Source organism: Hippichthys cyanospilos, chromosome 15 (assembly GCF_059441005.1).
Source record: "Hippichthys cyanospilos isolate Australia breed blue-spotted pipefish chromosome 15, RoL_Hcya_1.0, whole genome shotgun sequence".
NCBI lineage: Eukaryota > Metazoa > Chordata > Actinopteri > Syngnathiformes > Syngnathidae > Hippichthys > Hippichthys cyanospilos.
In genome coordinates this window covers 4,509,502-4,535,790 of record NC_142383.1, presented here as the reverse complement: position 1 = coordinate 4,535,790, position 26,289 = coordinate 4,509,502, and the positions used below count along the sequence as shown (strand labels likewise).

The following is a 26,289-nucleotide window of genomic DNA, read 5'->3' as shown; positions in this document are numbered from 1 at the left end:
ACTAAATCGTGTGGCATTCCAGGTACAGGCCGCCACCACCCTCCTCTGTCATCGTCCGCTCGGCTAAACTAGAAAGCATTTTGGACTGGCCAGACGGCTCAAGCCGCACTTAGTCTGACATGAAAAGCTGCCCTTAATTCGGGCTGTCTCATGGCTGATTAATCACAATTTATGATCAAACAGCTGACTTACAGGATCAACATATGACACCCTGCTCACAAGTCCATGTGGGCTTTCCTCGGCGCGCAGGCACGAATGGCATGTTTGTGTCACACTGTCTGTCCAAAGTCTGGAACACCAGCAGGTTTAGTGTGTCAGCAAGAGAATATGCAAATGCGTGCCCCGGGTTAGATATGCAGCTTTAAACAATTATGTTCTTTAAAGGCAAATGGAAGGAGGAGAAAACTTCCACTGACCTAACCATTAAATGAACAAAAATGAAAAACATATTGTTGTCAATCAAAGGTCCAAATTCTGTGGTTGAACTGATCCCTTTGTGTCATCGGGCAACATTTAAACCTTATGACAAAGGTTTAGTCATGTATGTCACACATGGACAAGTGTCAATTGGCAGAAAGTCAGTTTAACAGTCAGCGGTTAAGGATATTTTTTTTTTCCTTTATAGCACTGAATTCTCCGAGCAACATTCATCAGCCTATTCTGACTGACGGAAGAGCTGCAGAAGTCAACATCTGGATGGCAGGCAAGGCCAGAGGAGTGCATGCACACCACTTTAGACAACTAATTCAAACCCATTTCTTTGTCTTTATTTTGGACTACAACTGCACTCATTTCTGAATTCATAACATTTTGGTCAAATCAACTTGACCGTAAAATATTTTTTACAGATAGATGCAGGAATGTGTAATTTTTTATTTTTTTTTTAATAGGATGTTGGTTCTATTTGTCACCATCTAAATATACACATACACACATTCGCTTGTTGTAACGATGCTTAATTGCGTGCAAGAAAGACACAGAATTACCCCTGATTAGATTTGCGGAAGCTGCGTAACCTAGTGTATCTAGCTCTTTAAATGCCTAATATAATATAATAAAATATATAATATAATATAATATAATATAATACTGTATAATATAATGTGAGTTATTATCATAAAATCATTAAGTAAAATATTTTTTTTCAAAGACTTTGATAACAGCTTTAGTTGCTTTCTCAATATCTTTGTTTTCCTGTAACACACAACTGTAGAAAAAAAACCTACCAAATCTGACTGTTATATATTGTCTCATGGCTTTCTCATAGAAACAATATTCTAAGTACTATTTCTCACTTAAAGCAACAGGGCTGAAACAGGAGTTATTTTGATTTATTGCTTTGTAAAATTCAAATTAATCTCTAAAGTTAACACTTTTGAAACACCTTATAATATAATATAATATAATATAATATAATATAATATAATATAATATAATATAATATAATATAATATAATATAATATAATATAATATAATATAAAATTAAAATGCATCGCATTTGAAACAATACGATTCCTTGAATTATGAATATTAGTGTAAGTCACGGTGTATGCATGACAAATGTGACTGACATATTGAAGCCATGTCATTGAGATTGATGTAAAAGGCTCAAAAGAAATTACGATGAAAGCGTTTGTGTGACTTGAAATAAAAGAATTTAAATAAGCATCACTTTTACTAGCTGCATAGTTGAGTAAAAGTTCCCATGGTGATACTTAAAGCAATGTGGCAAAGATCAAATAGAGAAAGTTACACCAAAATAGACTAAATAAAATGTCTTATTCTTTATGATTTACATAGCTACAGATAATGTGTCACATTTGTCAGCACCAGTAATTAGAATGAACAATCACAAACCGTATTAAATGACAAAAAAAAGGGCAATAAATAAAAAATATTGGCATATAATGGGAACAGGTTTTCAGATTCAATGCATATAATATGAAATAATGTGGAATAAAAAAGTAAAACAGTAGTTTAAAGATGAGTATGTGTTTGTATGTAGGTGTGTGGGTGCGGTGTGTATGTGTGTGTGTGTGTGCGTAGATCTGGAAAAGATAGGCGGGAATCGTAAGGGAATATCACGCGACATTTTAAAATAATGTAAGAGACTGCAGGTTCTTGTAACCTTCTAAAGTCCTTTGCAGGATGCACATACAGATCATACAAATAACAAATTATTGAAAAAGTTGCCTTCTCACTTCCCATCATCTCCAAGAAAGCAGCAAGGGGCTGCTCCCTCCGGGCCAAATGAATGGCGGGTTATTTCTACTCTGGTGTATCTGGCAGAGTTTTGGTGAGCCGTTCTCAGCGGGCCAATGACGGCGCAGCTGCTTCATGGCTCATTGGTTCTTTTAGGGTTGCAAGCTAAATCCTGATTGGTGACTTACTGAGAAGACGCACCCCTCCTTTAGTGAGGGGAAAACATTTGCATATCGATCCATTTTTATAGCATTGTTGAGAGGCAGGAAGCTTTTTTTTTTTTTTTTTAACAAGATCAGGATGTAAAATAAGTAACTCTCATCTGGTGCTTGTGCGGCTTCGTTTGGAGTTGAAATTGTACAGAAATTTACAAAACGAATTCAAAATGATTTGTTGCTTGAAAGTATTCATTTTAGTCTAAAAACACATTTATAATTTGTTTCTGTAACATGAATATATTTTATGGAATGTGAAACTGTGTCAGACGGCCTTGTCGCACTTTCACACCACGTCTCCCGCTACGCACTGTTGGGTTGCTGGGCAAACCTTGGAGTGGGCCTGCCTTCATACGGGAGTGGCTTGGCGTATGGTAAACGTGTGTGACGTATTAGCTGTCGTGTTTTTTGAAGCACCCCCACAGCCACAGCGTATCGTGTGTCAAGACCTCACTTACACTACTTCTGGAAGGACCGTATAAACCCGTGGAGCGGCCGTACGACCGCAAGTATCTTTACAGTCAATCAATTTGTCCCCTTTAGTCAAGCCCAAAACCCGACCGACCAAAAACATGAAAGGGAGGGCAAGTGACAGAATTGGAACCTGAGGCCAGGCGCACATGGTGCTTTCAAAGCATGCAAATTATATTTTGGAGGGTTTTGTGTTTTAGCTGTCGTACTCAATAATAATCCTCAGAAGACCAAAAATCTGATTTGTTTGCCTGAAGACAAAAACAAAAACGATAACCACAGTCACACAGAATAACGATTATGCTAGATGTAGCATCGGTCAAATTAAATTAGAATTATTTCATCATTCATGGCAAGAACATAAATAAAAGTGCACAGTGAAATATTCACACGAAGAAGTTTTATTCATATACCTACCAAGTTAAGCAAAAAAAAAAATAATTGACATTATTTTACAAAAATTTGAAGAAGTTGATCAGAGTTGATCTATTTACTATAAAATGTGATGCTTATCACATACTGAAATTAGATATAATACACCACATATTTATAATGATAGAGAAAAAATATATGTAATCATTTCAGCCAGTTTTTATCAACAAAATTATATAAACATGACAAAATTTTTATTAATGAAGATAATATTGAAACAATATTAAACATTTTTAAAACGTGGGTAATTTTCTATTCATGATATGCATTTGTACTGTTTTAGTGATTCTTATTGTAATTATGTGTCAAATTTTGGTGAGAATTTTATTGCGACTGACAAAAATCCACTTAAACCTTTTTGTTCTTTCTCCCATGCCTGATGCAGAGACAGAAATATGAGCAGTGTGCTATAAAGACTACTGATGGAAACCTAAGCAGCCAACCTACTCAGGAAACAAATAAAACATCTTTATGTGTTTGCTTTTATGGCCTTAATAGGCTGAGTCAGGGTCCGGTGACCTCTAGCAAGTCGCTTTTTCTCAAGACTTCAGACACCAGCTCCTGTCTACACAAATTATTTTGCAAGTCGGCACATTGTCACTTTTTTTTTTTTTCAAACGCTGACCAGCAGATAACGGGAGGAACACATCATCTGCCGACAAATAGGTTTCTATTAGCCCTATTTAATGTTTACTTTGCATTAAAGGGCATTACAAAACAAATTGAAGTTTTCAATTTTTGAAGTTTCTTCCTTATAATGGATTAAAAAAATTTTGACATGTAGTGTTTTTTGTTTGTTTTGTAATACTAGTACAGCTAGAAGGAATGAGCGGATGTGTTCCTGCCTTTATCTCTGAGAAAAACAGTTCCTGCCTTTATCGCTGAAAAAAACAATAATGTGCCGACTTGCAAAATAATTTGTGTGTGTGTGTGTGTGTGTATATGTTAATATATTTTTTAATTATGTGTTTATTATTATGAAGGCATGCATTGCAATGTACTGTATATATTGTAGTTTTTCATTTTAGTCATTACTTTTCACCCATTGATCGGCTACAAGAAATATGATCTTATTTTTTGTTTTGTTTTATCGAAATGTCATCGCATTTGAAATTAGTACATCTACTTGATATACTCCAATGTATAATATTCAACAGTTTCACATGCAAATAATGCCTTTTAATAATACATTTTGGTCCTTCAGTTGTGATTTTGTTTATTCATTCATTAAAGTATATAGGAATAAGTATGGATGATGGTTTTGATGAAAGAAAAAACTTTTAGTTATTTTCATGTTTTTCCAAAGCAGTCAATACTTCACCATATTACCTGTTATTGCTAGTGCTGTGAAATAAAATACCACCTTGCCGGGCTGTTTCATTAAACTTAAGAATGCCAAATGAGGAATTTTGTGTCATTCCGCGTTATATTCATGTTACATTTTCTGAGAGATAAGCGCAGCACATAACAAAGGTTTTATGTAAATTGAGCAGAAACTGAAACCTGTCTCCTCTGCTGGTGTATCAGGTTGGTTTGCTGTGACATTGTCTCTTTTGTCAACCAAACAATACAGGCTTGTTGAACTATTAGCTTCTCTTTGTGAAAGCAGTGACAAAAAAAAAAAAAAAAAAAAAAAAGCTTCAGAAGAATTCTCTAGAGAGCCATAACCTCCCTAAGGTCAATTCTGACATTCCAGCTTTCTGTTTAAAGCCTTGAGTAAAAAGCAAATGACCTTGTGAATCAACTCAAAGCATCACTGGCACAAATAAGCAGCAATGCAAGTCAGCGTTACATCTGAGAATGAACGGGTCGCTCGTCCGAGGCCGTAGTACTCGGCTGGAGTAGCGGCCTCTCATTGGTGGAGCACGGGCCGCTGTGGTTGGCTAGCGCCATGACATATTCTGTGTGGACTCAGCGCTGGGACCTGTTCCGCCAGATGCCCTCCTCTCGTCCCCTGCAATGTTTGCAGCCCCACGCACGCGATCCCTCGCTCCGCTTGGCTGCACCCTCTCATCGCATTACTTCTGCTATTCTAACTCCTCCATCAATTATGCACAAGAATAACTCTGGGCCCTGATGGAGCCAAGACATAAAAGGGGATCATGGATGTGAGCGCTCGCAGCGTTGGCCCGCGTGCTGCCGTTGTGCTGCTGCCCTGACCACTGATATGAGCACCAAGGTACCGACTCGCAAACTGAAGGTGTGCCGGATATCAAAAACAGGTTGTGGATAAACACAACCGGAACGAATGCCATTGCGCTAATGGGACACAAACTGACCCGACATCATTTCCCTCCCCTAAAAAAAAAAAAAAAATAGTACATGAATTTATTTAGAGATCACTACTTTAACATGTTCTCTGTTATTGCTAAATCAGGAGTTCTCAAACTTTTTTGAGTCAGGGTCCTTTTTTTGGAAAACAAATTTGCCAAGGAACCCCACCACAAATGTTTGAGGAAACAAAACAAAGCAAAACAAAAATAAAAAACATTTAACCCAAACATTATTTTACAAAATATAAACAACTTAGTTGAAAACGTCATCCAACTTACTAAATCCATTGTATTAATTGATTGATTAATAATCGATTTATTAACACTTAGCTCAACTGATTTTTTCAACTGGACATTACATCAGATACAGTTCTCAAATTATGTTCTTTTTCACAAAAAGTCAAGCGTGTATAAAACCTGTATGTATGCCAATATGTGTATAAGCATGTATATTGTTACTGTAATCAGGAATTGCTAAAGTTTGTGGGGTAGGCAGTAAAATCTTAATAATCACCACAATAAAAATGTGAAAACACTTCTGGAAGCAAATAATTTAGAAATGGTGTTCTGAAATATTTCAAAGGATTCCAAATAAATGTTTCAAAGTGTCAAGTATCGAGATAAAAATGTACACTGCCAGAGGCAAATTTGAGAATTAAAGTATACTTAACTACATAATATAACTGAATTCATACATAACAGTAAGGAGACCCTCTGATGCAGTAGTTGCACATCTTAAGCTGCTCACGTGATTCCGAGATTCGTAACCTACTTTTTATTCTTAGAGACAAAATGGAGTCGAATTCAGGAAATGGCGGCTCAGCTGGGCGCCTCGCCGCACACGGTGTGGAAAAAAAAATACAAACAGGAGGGGTCAGACATGTCGTCACGGAAAAAGATCGAGACAGTCTGAAAGTTCAGCAAATGAACCTGTGCTTAAGTTGATTTGCAATAAAATAACTATTTAATCCCCAGAATCGAAGTAACGGTTCCGGAAAAATATTTGTGACGGGAAAAAAGAAAAGGTGACATAACGGTGAAGTCTCGATTAAAGTCATTGCGGTCTTGACCTGGATTTTTCCTGGTTGCGTGTGAAGGTTTGTCCGAGTCCTATCGTGAGATCACAAACAGCCTATTTAATATTTCACAGGTCCCAAAGCACCAAGTGAGCATAAATCCTACAGGAAAAAACATTCAATAGGTCTCAGACTCACACGAAAGGTCCAGCAAAGTCAGAATGAGTTCATCATCAGCCGACGCTGACAAATTCCGTGCATTTCCTTCAACTATACATATTTGGGTGAACTGCAGAACAAAACATTGCAGAAAGAATTTGACTTCAGGAATGTTCAGGTATGCGGTTATGAAAAAGCAATTGAACACCATACCATATCATATGATTGATTCACTTGGCAAGCAAGACACAAAACATTCAAGGTCCGTTGGGATTAAATCTTTTAGTATCCTAATGGGGATTCAGAGAACTAAATTGCAGTGGCCCATTACCCAAACTGATATAGTCATTAAAAGTTTTATTTCATTGAAAGTCGCAGAATATAAAATTAACCGACTCTAAATTCATAATCTAATCCAAAAGATTGACTATAGTACAGGTATCAAACTCAAGGCGGGGGGCCAAATCCAGCCAGCCGCATCGTTTTATGTTGCCTGCAAAATACTGATTTGACCTCATGTTTCTGGCTAAAATCCCAACCTTGCAAGTTGTCTCCAACTTTTAAAAAATCAAGTGGGATCAAAAAAAAATGTTGTTCCCAAGATCTCTTTCCAACCATTTTTACTGGTCTGTGATTTCAAAACCACATAATTGCGTGACAGACACACGTAAAATTGATTTGACTTCACTTTGACAGCCGTTCCGGCCCTCTGATGATAAAAAAAAAAAAAAAAAAAAATATATATATATATATATATATATATATATATATATATATATATATATATATATATATATATATATATATATATATATAAAATATATAAATATATATATATATATATATATATATAAAAAATCCCAACTCTGTTTAGACACATGGTTTTCTGGAGTGGGTTTCCTTTATTTCCATTAGTGTGGAATTATACTATATCAGATGAGAAAAATAGAAAGAAAGAAAATTGTTTGCTACTGCGAACAGGTTTTGTCATAATATTCATCCATCCATATTCTAGAGCTGCCTATCCTCACAAGGGTCACCTATCCTCACAAGGGTCACAGGCTTGCTGGTGTCTATCCCAGCTGACTTCAGGCATTTGGAGGGGGGACACCCTGAACTGGTTGCCAGCCAATTGCAAGCATAATAATATTGTTGAATGAATAGCAATGGACAAGTATCCGTACGTCGTTAAAGCAGCTTTGTTGGCACATTTTATTAAACGTGAATATTTCACCAATTAGTGTTTTTTTAAGTATACTTAATTAAATAGATGTAATCCTTTAATTAATATTTTTTTTTACAAAACAGTGTGTTTATAATTATTACAATTTGATTCAACATAAAGCTGCAAAAACTAAAACACAGAATGTGTCATTTTCAACACAACTTCAATTATGATATTTTACTCAACAAGTTTGAAATGTTTTAACATTCTGAACCAATGTTTTCGAACTTTTAAGAAAATAATGAGAAGACGAGGAAGACCACAATCCGCCTCTTTTTCCACGCATTGCCCTGCAAAGTGCAGCAGGCTTGTGCAAACTGTTAGCAGCTTAGTCGCTCCTTAGGAGCGCCTTGGAAGCAGTTTTTAGGAGCTTTACCGCAGTCATTAGGAGGTAAGACTGATTAATGTGAATGGTCAGGCAGGACCTGGCTTTCTGAAGGAGGAACACAGAGGGGTGAAGGGTCCCACAGGAAGTGTTTTGTGTCTCCGCACAAAAGGAGGAATGACCTCTTAAGCTCCTTAGAGCCTCTTTGCTAATACCCTCACCGGTGCCTACAAAGACACAGGGGATGCCATTTCACCACTCACATTTAAACAGCATTCACAAAAAAAGCCTCAGTGAGATTCGAACAGCAGAAAAGTGAATCTGTGCAGCGGAGTGAAACTGAGATTAGGCCTAAAGAGTCTCCCGCTAATCCATTGACTGGGGCGCATATCAAACAGAAGAAAGCTAAAGTCACACAATATCTTATCGCGACACGGGGGGGACGTATGAGACCTTTTTTGCTACCACAATAAATCTTACTGAAAAAAGCATATAATTATATATATATATATATATATCCAAATTATTTTGGACATAAACGGCATCCCTACCTTTCAAAACAGGTACAATAAACAATGAAACAACTAATCAAGGAGTCTGTATTCTAGTTTATGTAAATTGAAATCAAACCCTGGAATCTTAAAGAAATGCTTAAGAAGCAGTACAGAGAAGATTATTTTCGCTTTCTAAATTTAGTCAACTAACATTTTAAAAGAGCTCACACAATATAATGACAAATGTTTTATATAAAATAAAATTAAATGATATAATATAATATAATATAATATAATATAATATAATATAATATAATATAATATAATATAATATAATATAATATAATATAATATAATATAATGTAATGTAATATAATATAATATAATATAATATAATATAATATACAAAACTATCAAACCAAAATATATATTTTACTTCTGACATACCAAAAGAATCAATAAGGTACAAAATAAAGTCCTAATTGTCCAATCAGATTTTGCAGCAGATCGGTGCTCGACTTTCTCGCATGAAGTAAAGATGTGCCTTCTATGACTACGCTGAATCATCAACAGACCTAACTGGAGCATTCACACATCAGAAAAGGTCAAGCAATTTCACACTTCTGCCTCTACCTACTATAATGTCACTTTTCCTTTATAGGTAAATATAATTATTGATGCAACCTATATTAGGGACGGTTTGTGTGACTAATATTACGACGCATAAGTCTTGCAAAAAGTAGCAGACATTATTCAAATGCTTGACTGATGAGGTAATTATTTGACGCTTGCTGTCATGTCAGCGGATGGGGAGAAGCATTTATAAAAATTGCTGAAAAAGGATAGTCCACTTATTTTGACCAGCAAAAGATTAAGTTTGTCTGAAATTAATTTGATATTTATTCTCCATGTACAATGAATCCTTTAAAAACAATATTTTCTAGTTGCTGTGACATCAGCTGTGCTCGATCAATCACAACTCACTTATTGGCCATTTGACAAACAAAAGCTGAGCTGCGTTGGTGGTTACCTGAGCCTCCAGCACATGTGATATACTTTTTTGTCGACAGCGAGTGGAAAATTGTGTTTTTAAAACTATTATTTGTACATGAAGAATAACTTTCTCATCACATTACTTATAGACGACAAACTAACGTTAAACTCTTTCAGTGCCATGGATAAGAATTTTTGTCATGTAAAATACTTAGGTTGTGTGCCAGAATTCTTAACAACTATGTTTTTTTTTGCTTGCTTTGTTTTTTAATGAATGGATAGATGACACTAGTGGCCAGTGCTCCTCTAAATAATATGCTAAATGAACACTATTGTACACTGTTCTATACATATGCAAAACTGTTATTTTGCCATCAAAAACACACTGTCACTGTTTTTGTTCATGCTTTATCAAAGGGAAATACTGTTGAGATGTTTTAGATGGTACTAAAAAAAAAAACGATTTGTGTCAAAGTTATTAGGCAGGCAACGCATTTTCACAAAGAAGCTAATTTTCTCCTTTTGTCCAAAACAGCTTGGTGTCACTCAATGACCTATTTTCAGACAGTGATTACTAAAGAACGGAAAAAGGTAGAATGCAACTTTCTTTTTCTAGGTAAAGAATGTTGTCCAATCTATCATATGGTATCATCAGTGCATACATAGTCATACAATATAATACTCTGTCGACCTTGAAATATGCGTCAAAATGCTCAAAATGGGCAGGCCCTGCTAAAAATTGCTAAATAATTGGGCTATACCTATAAATGTTCCAATTGTAGAAATGTTCTGCTTTTGGTGTATGTTATGGATATGCTATGGATAATAAAAAAATAAGAAAAGAAAGCTAAGATGCCATAAAAGTTTTATTTTCCGAGTTACAATACTCTTCTACCTGTAAAATGTGCTGTAAAAAAGACCAGTTGTAAACCAGTACTCTCGCAAGACATCATTGTAACCTCTCGTCACTAGTGGCTGTCAATCAAATCCGAGTCGCCCGAGGGCCTCGCCTTATTAGTCAGAGCGTAAAAAAAGAGGGCTGGGGTCGCTCCTCTCTGCAGGCGGGGTCATCGAGAGCATGAGGAATGACGGGCGTCTCCACAGGACCATTGATACTCGCTCTGTAAAGTTACAAATCAGACTACGGAAACTCACAGTTCAACTCATCTGGTGGTTAATTCTCTCAAATTAAATGTAAAAATCATAGGGGTAACTGCATCAAATATTAGGGAACATGATCCAAATATGTAATTGTGTTACACTGTAATACTCAAGATGAATTAAAACTTTGAAAGAGGGGACGGGGCTTGTTTGACAAGGGGATATTACGGACTTTGTTCTGTCTGGATTATCATTCTCTGAGAAACATCCCTAAATACATGATAGAAATTGCGTTTCATTTTGAGTCGTTTTCGGGTTATTGCACTCTATTCAAATGAAGCCCAATTTTTGAAATCCTTCACTCTGTGAAACTGTGACACTCTTTAATTTGGGGCCTGAAGGACTAGTGCTCAGCGAGGGGTATTAATGGTGCTGCACTAAGTTAATAAAATGGAAGATACCCCCCAGATAAAAAAAAAAGCGTTATCCTTTTGACCTGCACTTATTGATACTTTCTAAACCTCCTGGGCAGGAAATCACATTGAGTCAGATCTCTTTGATCCTCCTCCTGAGATTGACACTTCCTTTCAGCCGACACGCTGGTTCTGACCACACCCTGTGACATGCAGGCCTGTCGCATAGCCTCTGGCTTCTTCCAAGGAAGCCCTTGTAAACCCCCATGTCTATGTTGTTCTTGTTAGTGGTGTGGTTCTCGAGATTTGTCTTGTTCTTGAGGCCACTTTTTAAGGGTCTAAGTCTTGTCGCTGAATCGAAGGCTTTTTTTTTTTTTTTTTTTTTTAACTTAAGTCTTGGCTTGGTCTCAGTAAGGGTCGGACTCAGCATTTTTGATGAAGACTGGGCAAGATCACACCAGTATTACTGTGATGAGTGAAACCATAAATTTGATATTAGTTTTTTGTGACAAATGTAACGGGAAAATAAAGCTAGAGGTCATTTTGTTGGTGTGTTTTTGTTGTGACTTTGATACATGCAGTGTTTGGTCTTCTCAGTGTTGGCCTTCAAAAGTCTTGGTCTTGTCTTGGTTGATGGGGTCTTGACTACAACGGTAGTTGTTATAATTCTCATTGTGTACCTCAGATAACATTCACACTTTGCTCTGTCTCCTCCTCCCTGTACAGTGAAATGCCGGCTACGGACTTCCGAGACAACAATAGCGGTCTTTCAAGCAGACTGTGCTGGCGCTCGGGAGAGCGATTCGGTCCTGAGACCCAGTCAATATTTGGACGTGGTTGCCTTTTTGTGTCAGTTTTTAATCCAAGCGGAACCAAGCGGCAGGGAGCCGGGGAAAGGCTGAGAGGGGGAACGCGAGGGTAAACACTTGACACAATGCAAACGGGCCAACTCATAATACCAATGGGAAACTATCACAATATCACTCTGTCACCCAGTGAAAAGTGGAGTATTGTTCCTTTAAGTGAAGATTAAAAAGAGAAAACAAATAGTGGCAGTCATTGCGCGATGGAGAGGAAAAGTGGACGGGTGTCATTTTGAGGTACTCACATTGCAGGGGTATTAACTCCAACACAAACAAACGCAAACCTCACGTACGCACTGAGTGACAGCGGGAATAAACAGTGCATGATCAGAGGTCAATTAGGTCAATAAGCGCAGTGATCAAACATGAAAACGGGCCACTGAAAAGATTCTTTGATTACAGGATGAAGAACCATCTTGCATCTGCCGCAGAAAGCTTTGGATGACTATTGTCACAGATTAAGGGAAACCCCTGGGGTGGCGGTGCTCCCACAGAATGCCGGGATACCTTCTCTCCCCAGCTGTCAGCTTGTTAGTCCCACCCAATGAGCTACTCTGATGAGCGCGGGTATCAGTTTCCATGGCGTCGGAGACACAAACAGCTTGAGAGATTAAGAATGGAACCCGGCCCCGAATTCTCCTGGTGATCCCACCTATCAGCAACAAATAAACACCTAAGGCCAAATCAACGCCTGTGTGCGGACCATATGGACCCGGGTTGGTTTTAATGAAGCAGCTAAATAGCGGGTGAGTGGGGAATTTACTAATAGTTCCTTGTCAGAGCAGCAGTAAATGCCCCACTCACACAATTTCTTCTTTCGTTCGGTTACTGAAACAGACGGCGAAGCATACAAGGAACATCTGCGGCTCGTTTTTTTCTCACATGAGCATTCCCGCCACAAAACGCGACACTTTTTTTATTTCCATTGCTTTGAATGTGAATGTTTATGTCTGTGTATCAGTTTCTAGAGGCGGGCTGTTAATATACCATTTGGAACTTGTAGCAAGTGAATGAGGGATACATGCAAGCAAAACGTTCTTTGTAGGTCAGACATCAAAGACATTTTGATCCTTCTGCTCGTTCTAATCTATAAGGACATGCCTACAAAAATGTTTGCGTTGTGAGCGACTAACGAGTTATTTTCCTGTTGTTTGTGTAGAGCTGTTTTATGGATTTTAGCTCAATTTTGAGATCTGAAAAAAAAGCTGCTTGACATATGCATTGATCATGGAAAAAATGGGTATGAAAAACAGTCGGCTAAATTTCTTGATTTACTGACTGACCATGCAAATACTGCATTACAGCTTGAAATTAAGCACATGAAATTTCATTGATGCAAGGATAGGTTTGTTCTTACATCACAAAGTTATTATATTTCTGTTTCATTTTTCCCCTTGTTTTGAAGCGGCTTATCAACAAGATAGCAAAAAGTGACTGTACCGCATGTTGACGTGACCTCACAATCTAAAAAACAAAACTTGACCAAATGAATAAAAATTGCATAAAAAAATTGTGACGACAAATGATTCTTTTTTTAAATAATCACAAATCTTTCAAAACTGTGATTAATTGCATTTTCAAACAACTTTTCAACAAAGCTTGTAATGGATATTTATTTGAAATATTGAAATTACCACAGAATCATCAAATAAAATAACATTTATTTTCAAAGACTGTTTTAATAACTTTCTTTTATACTTTGACGCAATTATTTTCCCGTAAGTGCGAAGATCGTTTTTATTTTCCAAGAGTCGCCAAGCAACGTTCTAAAGTAATCAGCAAAGTCTATTTGTCTATTTTTGTACTGGTGACTCTTTTCAATGTTTTTTTCCAATGCTAACAAAGTTCAGCTGACAAATGAAGACAATTTTAACATTATACCATTTTAAAACCCGAGTTAGAACAAATCAAAACCTTAGAATAAAACATTTACATTTAGGACTAAAAGCGGATGTATGTGTGCACTAGTAAAAGGTATTCTGATAATGTAAGTAATTTTCATAGTTATAAACGTGCATTTTTACACTGCACATCGTTGAAAAGAGGTTTTCTCGCCATTCCACGTTGCTAAAATACCCGCAACCAGTACCATCGCCAGATTGTCTGAATCTGCATAGCAACTACAGAAGAGGCACAAGATACGGTGCATGCGGCAGCCCTTGAGTAATGTATCAGCTCTTGCGGGGAGCAAACAATGTTAAACAGTTCAAAATCATGTTTTCTTGCTCCCTCTGTACCAACCAAACTGTTCAACAAAGTCCATTTTGGAGGATTTGGCATCATAAAACATGAGGAGTCACATTACTCTCATCATTCTCATGAGTTTTTCCCAAACAAAATTTCTAGGTGCAGAGAATCCTGCACAGTATAACTCCATTCACTTTTATGAGCTCCACTGTCATTGCGGAAGCTTTTCAAACACTGGGCAAAGCTGAAACATCCTCCGTTTGAAAATCCCTCCTCAGTCTTGCTGTCTGAGTCTTATCAGTAGCATGCATCAATGCAAGGAATGACGTTTCCCGCGCATCAAAGCATCGCATTGATGAATGTTTATCGAACGTACAATAAGGCTTCTTGTTTGCCCCTTTGAAACAATGCAAACGAAAATATTTTGTAATTCCGTATTTTACGACTCGCTTCCCATTTCAATTCCAATGCCCCTGTTGTGAATGTCATGAATGGCTGAGTATTGACTACTGCTCTGGATGCTATTCCGCCTCACTTTGGACAAATGCGCCGCGGAGATAGCAGAAGAAGGGGGTAAGAAAGCTAATCTTGAAGTTGGGACTCAAACGCAGCAGGTTCTCAGAGCTCCAACGGCGGCTGCGGTTACATTAAGCAGCAGGGTTACGGGCAACACAAGCATGTATGGAATACTGAAGGTCAGAAAGGAACTGGGCTTTATGAATGCTCCTATCCTACATTATGCAGCTCAGGTCATCTTTAAATTAAAGTCATGAATGTGAAAGGGACAAAGTCATTTGGAGTTACTCATTTATTTAGCTGCCTTTCTATCTAGACAAAGCCCAGGCAGGGTGCCATGCTGAAACCGTCACTGGGCCCCCCATAGCTGGAGGTACTGCCCCGGTTTTGACCCTGACAACGGGTCTTCTCCGCGCTGCTTAACCTGGAGCTTGCTTGGTTACTACCAAGTGTGTGACCTCAGCATGTGTGGATCTCTCACGAGACCCAACATCATGCTGTGTCTTGGCCGACGCTAAAATGCCCCTGTATGCCCCCTCATTGTCTGCCCCAGCTTGAGCCGGGCGGAGGGGGTAAAGGCGGTATGGGTTTCGGGGGAAGGGGGGTATGACAGCCAAGAAACCAGACTTGGGAATAGTTTGAAGGCCAAGAATAAGGACGAGAGCCAGCAAGTGCAACAGAGAGCTGTTATCAGCTACAAATATCTGCCTTTTAGAAGCCCATCCCTACCTTTGATCTTACCACTGTATTTGCATTTGTATCTCCAACATGCTGTCAATGTATGGGCTAAGAGGCTATCTCTCAACATTGGCAAAACACACACACCAGATGGCTTGTTGAGTGTTTTGATTCTGAATATCACCAAAGCCGTTTCTTGTCCTCAAGAAAATATGGACATTTTATTCCTAACAATAATCATTCTTATTAATAACATTGATTTACTGTTTTGTGCATATTTCAAAGCAATGGAGGATGCATAGTAAAACAAATAAGTAAAAAAAAAAAGTTACACCCAATCATTCATAGATAGATAGATAGATAGATAGATAGATAGATAGATAGATAGATAGATAGATAGATAGATAGATAGATAGATAGATGTTTTGCACTAATATAAAAACCTAAACAAACTTGTTCTCAGTAAACGAGAGTTATTACTCATCGCACGTTTGATTTCCAAATGTGAAGAAGCGTAAAGCAGAATATTGAATGTGTAATGGTGCGCGAAAGCGCACAGTGAGAAAGAAGTATTACGAGTCAGCTGTTAGTAGTAGGCACACTTTTCTGCTTCCCCCGAAAGGGAAATACGATTCATCCCGTGAGTCCACGAGGAACGCAACTTGCATAATTTCAACTTCATGATCATGTTAATGTAAACGCATCTTCTATTGAAAGAACTGCACTACTTTTCTGTGTTGTAAAATCATTTTATTTGCGATTAAGCAAATGTGTTACTCTTCCACCTTCACTGGGTTTTGTCAGCCGGTGAGTCCGAGCAAAGAAAGCCGACGGAGGAGCACTTACTTGGGGTTGGTGCGGTTCCAGAAGACGGCGTAGCGGTCGGACACCACCTTGGAAGCCGGGTCCTGAGCGTACACACACACCCCGAAGATGAGCACGAGGACGGAGATCATTTCCACTTGCGGCATGTTTGCAATGAAGCCAAACCGACGACAGTCCTTCTTTGATTTAAAGGTTGTGATGGATGCTACTTGAAGTCAAGTCCGTTGACCTCTGAAGTTAGTTCACAAATCTTCCTCTTTCTCTGATTAAACAGCAATGTGTCTCTTTTCTTCATAAAAGTAAAATTAAGTTGACACGAACTCTGTTTGCCCAACTTGCGCAGTAAATCTCTCTGGGGGGGCACGTGAAACAGAGTGCAGAAAATCGCAAAAAAATGCTCCACAGGGTAGAAATAAAGACAGGAAATATAGTCCTTATGCTGCCATTTTCGTTGGAATCGTCACAGCTGTAGATCTTCAGCCGATGTTACTCACCAAGAAGCCGACGAAAAAAAAAAACACTAATAAGGGGGAATCGCTCAACGCGTGGATGCAAACCGAAAGTGCTTCCCACCGCCACACGTTCACAACCAGGGAAGCTCCAAACCGGAACGTCCAAGGTCCGTGTCACACGTTCGAGAGCGGGCGAGAAGCGGTGTTAGCAACCAAGAAGGAAGCAGACCAAGTGTGAGCTTTGGATCTTGCAGCCATGCTCCCCAGGACCAACCCCCCATCTTCACCCCCGCCCCCTGTCGCGCACTCTATCTCGCTCCGCGCTTAGGTACCAGCCGTAGCCTGCTGCAAAAAGTGTCCACATGCGGGCACTGCGGGCTGCTCCTGGTTCCTCAATGTAGTACGTATCTCCGAATTCAAACCGAAGGTTTTCCGAGGTAAACAATGAGAATTTAAAGGCTTTGATTCCCGCGTGCACCCACAATGCGTTCTCCGTTCGTACGAACACGTTTTAAAGCATCCCGAGCATCATTTTTTACAGTACACAGTTTCGAGCTCGCACGTTTAGATTTTAAATTACGGCGGTTTCGTGTACAATGATAGCGTCTCTCTTTGCGGGGTGCGTCTCAGATTCCCTAACGGATCATATTGTAAACATTAAAGCATAACGAGCCTCTTTTGACAGCCTCTTAGCACAATACGGAGGTAGCGTTTTATATTTTGGTTTTCAAAACCCCCTTCTATTTTATACTTGCTTGTAATTTAAAGTCTTACGTTCTATTGGCTTTTACGTTTCTTTCACTTACATGCGCCACACTGGCATCATCTTTTTAATTGGAAAGTGGGGAGGATGATTCACAGATCAACAATCTCACAAGCATGGATAATTACAGTCAACAACAAACACAAAACACAATGTTACGCATTCATTGCTTGTTTCCTGTGGGTTTCTCTTTCTTTTCCTTGCTGCATGAAATATTCCCATAGGTTTCAAATCCGAGGAACGTCACTGCAGCGCAGCTTTTTGCTTCGTGATTCACTGCGCCACGCAGTGGTGATCATGGAAACAGCGTGCGTGTTTGAATCCACAAGTTGTTTTTTGTTTGTTTGTTGTGTGTTTTTCTGCATGGATATTGCTTCGTCGTCAAAAGCGAAAGTTAGAATATGTAAACTAATAAGCATAAATGTTGTTTGGTTTGACGGGAGGATGCGTGTGCGTCTGGTGTGTGTGTGTGTGTGTGTGTGTGTGTGTGGGGAGGGGGGGCTCAGTATAATGGAAAAGGTTAGTTGCTGGTCGGCCTCACCGTTCTGAGGTTTTGTGTTTGAATCTCAGCTTGCTTTGTGAGTTTTGCCTGTTCTCCCTGCAGGGCTTAAGTGGATTCTTGGCTTTTCTTGTATTCCAACAGCATGACGCATTATTGCATCTTCTCCAAATTATAATTAATTCCAGGTAATGGAACCTTTAATAAAGCACTAAAGCACTTATATCTACCAATCGTTGACCTCCAATGTCACTGTTTAGCATAAGCAGTGGAATGACTGAATGCACAAACCAAAATAGATTATGAAAATATGTGAGGGTTCATATATATGGGCAAATTCCATCAATGTGAAGTAAAATTGAAAGGGATCCCAGATGCCCCACTTTATTAGGCATACGTGGTGGAAACATATAATGAATAGTTATGAACTATAATCTCTATCAAGATTGATTTGGGGTTCCTCTTGCTACTGGCCTAATACTTTTGTCCATGCAAAGTAAATACAGTTGACCATAATTAAATACCAACAAAAGCGGTAGCAGTTAATGACGGTTACTGACTGGTCTAATAAACATTCAGCTTTTTTCGAGTAAGCATTTTTATGAATGGTTCAAAACACAAAAGTCTATCAGAAGACCCCACAGATGAACAGCTGACCCCAAATAGGCTGGAATAATTTCAATCAAAGAGACATAAACGTTGTGTAGCTGACCTGAAAGCTGTCAATTATCATCTCTGTGGGCTTTGTTTACAGTAAACCACACTCCACACCGTGTTTTTTTGGGTGTCAGCCAGTGTGCGTGTGCTTGCAGCCATGCGTGTGTCACGTAAATGCATAAATTGAGTAACCACAGGCATGCGGCCGTGAGTCTTGATGAGCTTGCATGCGTGATTCTTTTGTGTGGGAGTGTGTGTTGTGTGCGAACATGGGGCAGATCATCCGGCTTGGTATGGCAGACTATTGCATGAGCAATAATCACCTCATCTCCCCTGCTAAAGTAGCTGTCCTACTTCATTTATGCTTGATAAACGTCTGTGTTCCCCAAGACAATAGAGTCATTATAAATTAGGGTCAGTGGGTCTGCCAGCACAAACTGCAAAAGCGCATGCCAATGTTTCTCATGATCGAGGCATCACACTCACAAGCGCAATGATATTCTCCAGATGAAGTACATATGACATTATGAGGAGGGGAGAGGTCAGCCATCAGGCAGCCATGACTGATCTTTTCTGTTCCATTTTTTTCTAATGAAATCTGTGATAAACCATTTATATTGTGACACAAGCCTCACAAGTACCTTGAACTTCCATCATTTACTCAAAAGTAGAATGAAAAATAATATTTCAGTCTTGTAAAGAGAGTTCCCCATAGATAAACATCCTGTAGTCTTGATTGCAACACAGGTTCAAAGTAATAGGGTGGTTTCAAAACTCTGGGACAAAGAGACACTTAACAAAATGCCAAAGCAGCATAAAAATAGAAGAAACACCAACTGGGCATATGTTGCCGTCAATTGATTTTGATGACCTGCTTGTTTAGTATTTTTCAATATACACCAAAGATTTTAGATCAGAGTAAACACATTTTCAAATATACTTAATAGATAGAAGCTTCAGAAAAATAATCCAAAATAGATATTTTTCACTCATTAATTGATGTTTCTGAGTGTTTATGGTAAAAAAAAAAAAAATGTAAGGAATTGTGAAGTTCACAGATTGTCGTAATACGTAGAAGGGCATATTTGAGTAGCTTCAGGTACACGATCATATAGTTTCTTATTATTCATTAGGCAGAGTGCAATTTTTCTAATGAAGCACTACCATCTTAGTTTTAAAACACATAAAATGTTTGTGGCATTCACCCCGCTTAATCATGAAAAAAAAACATTAAACGTATATATACAAGCACAATAAAATTGTTATTATTATTAATATTTAGCTCTTATTTATCACATTGTTGGGGGATTGTTAAGAAAAACGTGCATGATTTTATACCAGATGGTAAAATGTATGTCAAGTTGTAAGGCACACTCACGATATGCCATCCATTCCAACCATGCTTTAGCTCACTTGACACCGAAAGTCAAGTCTAGCACCCTGCTACGTTTGACTTGTGTGAATGCTTTGATGTGACCATACCATGCTTGGTGACCACACGCACTCACAACATGGATGTGACATACCGTCCTAGGAATGTGATAGTTCCTTTCTAGTTACTTACGATATATATATATATATATATATATATATATATATATATATATATATATATATATATATATATATATATATATACATACACACACACACCGTATTTTCTGCACGATAAGGCGCACCTAAAGGCCTTAACTTTTTGACAAAGCTGATGGTGCGCCTTACAATTAGGTGCGCCTTATATATGGATCATGTTACGTCGTAACACCCAGCACTCGACAGTGGACCACCACAGACCAGACACCGACGAATACGAACTCAATAAAAGGGATTTATTAAACGAAGGTTGCACGCACAGCGTGAGAAGGGGATAACGTAAACAGGGAAAAGTAGCAACTCAAATACAGAAAACTCAACCCGTATGTAAAGTCCAACAAAAAGTGACATAGAAAAACCTATGCAAGAGACGGCGAGAAACTAGTAGTCCGACCGAGGGGGAAGCCACCACCCGGAGGAAGCCGCGAAAATGTAAAGTAACAAACAAAAGCAGACACGGGCAAAAAACGCACCAACAAAGTAGCAACAGAAACTCACACTACACTGATACTCAAGCATACGCGGAAACTTGAACGCAGGACCGAGTTGCAATACTCCGACGGCTTCCTCCAGCTCCAGTCGCGTTTATATAGTCCGGTGATTCTAGATGGAGGTCAGGTGCGCGGCTGGTGGCTCCGCCCTCCCGTCAAGGACCCACCTGCTCACAAAGAGAGAGAGAGAGTGAGGTGGAGGAGCAAGAACGTAACAGATCAATATTGAGATTGGGATTGGTAGATGGGGAACGAACTGATAAAGTAAGCTTTACCTGTTTCTTTTGTGTGTTTACAGTTAAGTTATTAATTGAGTTATTAGTGTTATTACTTTGAGTATTACTATATTGTGATTGAAAAAGTTTTAAAATATGTCATTAATTGAGGGTGTGCCTTATAGTGCGGAAAATACGGTACGGTATATATATATATATATATATATATATATATATATATATATATATATATATATATATATATATATATATATATATAATTACTTTTAAGGGAGAAGAGGAACCATGGCTAACTAATTAATTTTTTCCAAGACTTCACTCGTGAATCAAAGTCATGTTGCCCTCATTAAATATGGAAATAGCAATAAACTGTTCATGCCCCAGGAAAGTCATGCTCTTCTTGTATTATAATTGAAGATAAATACCATACGAAATCCATCCGTCCATTATCTATACCTGCTTATTCTCACAAGGATTGCAGGCTTTCTGGTGCCTATCCCAGACTTTGCCGCAAAATCTCAAAGGTGGACATCATTCTCATGGGTATGAGCAACTGTGAATAATAAATGCATGCACAATTGATTGCACTTAAGAAAATAAACACAGCAACTTGAAACAATCTACAAAATCAAGAAAGTTGCAGTTGTACTTGTAGTTGTAGTCGATGGCAAATCAATTACCAAGAAAAAGCTGAATCATTTATTTTAGTTTCTCTTTTGAGAAAAAAAACAAATAAACTCTTTGCTACTCTCATTCAGGCTTGACTAGCACAAACATTTGAGTCAGTATATTAACTGGGGATGTGACCCTGGGAAGATACTGCATATGCAGTGAAAGCGCTTTTATTAAAACATTGCTTCTTCCATAGAGACATCTGTGTTGGTAACCAGCCTGAACTCAAGATCATTTGACTTTTTGTTGACTGGAAGATTTCAAAAGGTTTCCAGGGAGAAACAAATCAAAGTTTTCTATTGGGCAGCATGTCTGCTACAGTCTGATGAGTCATGCGTTTCCCTTTCTGTCTGTTTTACTTTGAGTATTATTGACTTCCTTATACTTTCTTCTCTGTATTAGGGTTCCAATTTTCCAACTGTTTGTGATGCTATTGCCAACTCCACATGGAAAAGAAAATGTGTATCGCTCTCACATGGGATCGGTTTATCCCTCCATCTCTCTTGAAACCTCCCAGCTGGTCTTAAATAATGCTCTTCTCGGAAGTATAAGTGATAGACCAAAAAAAAAAAAGTAAAATGATAGATAGATACAGATTAACGAGGAATAGTGAGTTGGGGGTCAGGAAGAAGGATGACAGAATGGATGAGACCCAGACAGACGTGGGAGGTCTGAGATATTCTTGACCAAATCTGCACTTGTGGGTCTGTGTGTGGCACCTGGTTGAACTCTTTCTGTATATGTGACCCCCTCCAAAAACAAACACACAAACTCTCACATCCACACAAAAGCCATAGAGTGTGTGTAAACTCACATGGACAGGCCAACACACATACAAACATACTTGCACACACACTTCAGGCGCTTCTTTCTTAGCTTCCTCTGTGGTTTTGTAGCAATGTGTGTTTGCTTGTAACTTAGTAATGTCCATGGCCCAAGGAGCTTGCCTTGCTTCGAGCCATTACCACTGAAGGCTGCTGACAGTGGTATGTTAACTATGCAGCTGTTCAGGGTTTGGCGTTTCATCAGATTTGTACGTTTTGATCATTGGCAAGGAGAAAGTATCCGTGTCCAATTGGAGCAACTTCTGGCTCTTCTGACTCTCTTGCCACTTGAACATGGCAAACCATAGTGCCCCAATTCCAGTCTGCTGTGCCAGCACTTGTGTCGTGTCATACTGTATGATGAAAAACATTGTCAGTTTGCTGAGAATTAGGCATTCATTCGACCAAAACAATGTGTGCCTTATAAAGGCCAATGTGCGCCTTATAAAGGCATACAGCAACTATACATTTAAAACACAATATTTCAAACAAACCAGGACATCCATCTCTTGTATAATGGCTGAGTTGCGAACACTCTCATCACAAACACTATGAAAATAAGATTTATTCTTTTGTATATACACGAAACAGACAGAAGAAATGACTTAAGATGAATTAGTGATGCAAAGGTATGATGCAGAGGTGGGCGTGTTTTTTTTGTTGTTTTTTTTTTTTTGCTGGTTCATCAGTTGTCACATATCCACCCCCAACCACTCTACATCACTGTCTTTCTTATATTTTTTTCAAGATTAAAATTTAATTGTGGTTCCATCACTCGTCAGACCGTCACACCTGTCATCAAAGTCTAAAAACCACGATTAAACAGTACTCTCTACAAGTTGTCCTTAAACAAAAAGAAAATGTTAAACTTTCTAGATGATGCCTGTGAAAAATATTACTATCTAACTTGGGTGTCCTGTCTTAGAGCCATTAACAATGAGATTATAATTTTGTGACGTGTCCATTGGTTGGTTTACATGACTGCTGTCAATTAATTCTGAGGCACCCCAGAATGCTTTGCTCAACTATGGGTAAGTCATTTGTTAATTGAAATCATATTCAAGAAGCACAATAATAAAATAATCGTTAAATTCTTAAATTCAAACTTTTTTCTTTTCTGTTTTTACTTTAGTGTTGTACAATAAATGTTTTGATCAAGATTTTGTACAGTATGCATTTCAGTTGATGTAACATGACTCTGAAACCCGACCCAAAGATTGACATCCTAGCTTAAGCGGCTAACATTGATAAAGAGAAAATGTACCTCAGTGGAATATAGTAACATCATTCCCCATAGCCCTAGCAGTGGATAGAGTAAATCCAACCGAAATGTCTCAAGCTTTGGAAGGTTTGGAACCATGTAGACTGCGTGAGCAAAGTCTAGTTTTCAGTTGAACCATAGTTGAAAAACTTCTAAAGTGAAATGCATGTATTACAAAACATATTAACAATGCATATATAAATGTGAACAGACCATCTAAAATGACAACTTTTATGGTGTATTTGTGAAGCATCAGGGTCCAGAAATCACACATTCAAAAAAAATCAACAACTGACTTAAAATTCGCATTTTATGTCCTTTTCGTATCTGTTCCAGTCATAAGTTTCACTCAATTTGTTTTAATTTTAATACCCATGAATCATTTCCTAAATGGAGCTGCCCTCTTGCCCTATTGTTGACCAGCATTCCCCTGAATCCTTCACTGTTTGATTTAAGTGACCCTGACAATCAGCCAGGAAGTGTCTGTAAATATGTCTCGTGACCAGCCCAAGTGCCCCCTTGTTTGACAAAACTACCTCACATTGACACTGGGTATGTTTCTCTTAACTGAAAATAAACTCGAAACCTGCACTAGGATTCTATGACCTTTCTCAACCCTCAACACAGGGTCTGTGTGGCCCAGAATTCCTGCAGGACTGAATGAGGCTTACACAAAGTCATAGCGGAGAGTGACCTCTCCAGAGACCAAATGAGAGGGTGTCAGTTGAACAAGCCGAATCAGCCTTGACGAGTCAACCACTTGGCCCATGATTGCATGTTTTTCCCTTTTCAATCAATCTGCTTTGCCTTCATTTCAAACGGGTATTAAGCATCCTAAAAGTTGTTGACATTTGAATACTGTACTGTTTTCCATTGTGATCTTAATGAGTGGCATGGTTCCAATTGGTCAATACTTGTACACCTGCCAAACATACCTGAAATTCAAAGCTCAGGCATTTAAAGGAGAAGAATTCGAAACTCAAAATGACCATGGATTTGATAGGTTGTTCATCTGGCCAGTAAATTATGTACCTTCCAATTTGCTGCTGACTAATCCAAGGTGTACCTGGTATCTTGGTTAAACTGGCAGGCTTCTGTACGCCAATCAGTATAGAATGTAGATGAATAGTTTTCATGGCACTACTTCATATGTAAAGGGTTCACACCTTCTATATACTATATCTGGGAACACCAAACGTTTTGACACTGAGAGCTACTTTTTTGATACTGAGTATTACGAAGGGCACCGCATTGGTGTCTCCTGCTCTATACAATATTCAAAGTTCCAAACATTTATAAAGTTAGTAGCATTGTATTTTATGAACTTTGAGCAGAGGAGTTTCAAGAAGGACTTTTGATTACTTTAAGCAAGATTATATGCTATAGATTGAAACCTAAAGATGGTTAGACTTATCAGCTCATATGCCTCTGGCCGGTCAAGATCTTGACCTGACATTCTTCAAGCTTTGGGGGACAGGGCAGTGTCAGGTCAGTCTGACGGTGTTTACATCAGATACCGGAGCCACCTCTGGGAATGTCTGACTGAAAATATAACTGACACTTTACAATGAAGTTGGTGGGTTTTAATGTTGGTTTTGAAACTAAATTACTATTTTTTAAAAAAAATGGGCCGAGACCCACTTTTCAAGGTGGTCTCAATGCGTTTCCAAACACACTTGGTGCGGTTTGATCCACACCAACTTGTACAAGGGAAATGCACTTAATTGGGAATAACAAGTCAGGCATTATGTGAAAACATGGCCACAAACATGGACACGACCTGGAAAGTTCTTGACAGTTCCATGTTGGCGAAATTTCTTGATACTGTTTATACAGGAATACCAAGGGCTTTGGAGACGTAACTGTTGGGGCTCTTGTGTTTGCAAATTATTACACTTTTGATGGCTTCAGATAGTTCCTTTGTATTCGCCATTGTAACAAAGTAACAAGGGATAAGTGGTGGCTTTTTAAAACATTGAAATTAGATGATTCATGTTACATGGGCACGGATAGTATATCAGATGTGCTTCTCATTAGTGTTTTACCAAAGGTAAGTCACAATGTGATTCTATACATATTTACAGTTCAAATCCAATTTGATCCGGCCTTCATGTGTAGATTTGCATGTTCTTCTAGAGCCTGCATGTGTTCTCTTGAGGCACTTCTCTCTACACTCCAAAAACATGCACGGCAAGTGTATTGGACTCTCTAAATTGTCCTTAGGTGTGATTGGGTGCACAAATTGTAGTTCGTCTCTCTGTGCCCTGTGATTGGCTGGCAACCAGTTCAGCATGTCCCTTGCCCACTGCCCATGGACAGCTCGGTAAGGCACCAGCAAGCCTGCGACCCTAGTGAGGATGAGCGGATAGAGATAATGGATGCATGGGTGACAATATCAGGGACACAATGCTGGCTTGGCATTTGCCCTTTTGTGTCAAAAACAAGCTTTATG

The 26,289-nt window shown here is 38.5% G+C and overlaps 1 protein-coding gene across 1 annotated transcript in view; it reads right to left on the bottom strand.

Annotated features, from left to right (window-relative positions):
- The window catches only part of LOC148411418 (ephrin-A5b-like), a 79,135-nt gene extending 62,037 nt beyond the window's left edge, over positions 1-17,098 (bottom strand). Inside the window, exon 1 of the mRNA XM_088435190.1 lies at positions 16,411-17,098. Within this exon, the coding sequence (XP_088291316.1) occupies positions 16,411-16,535 (125 nt within the window). The 5' untranslated portion in view covers positions 16,536-17,098. The remainder of the gene's footprint in view (positions 1-16,410) is intronic.
- Positions 17,099-26,289: the final 9,191 nt, after the last annotated feature.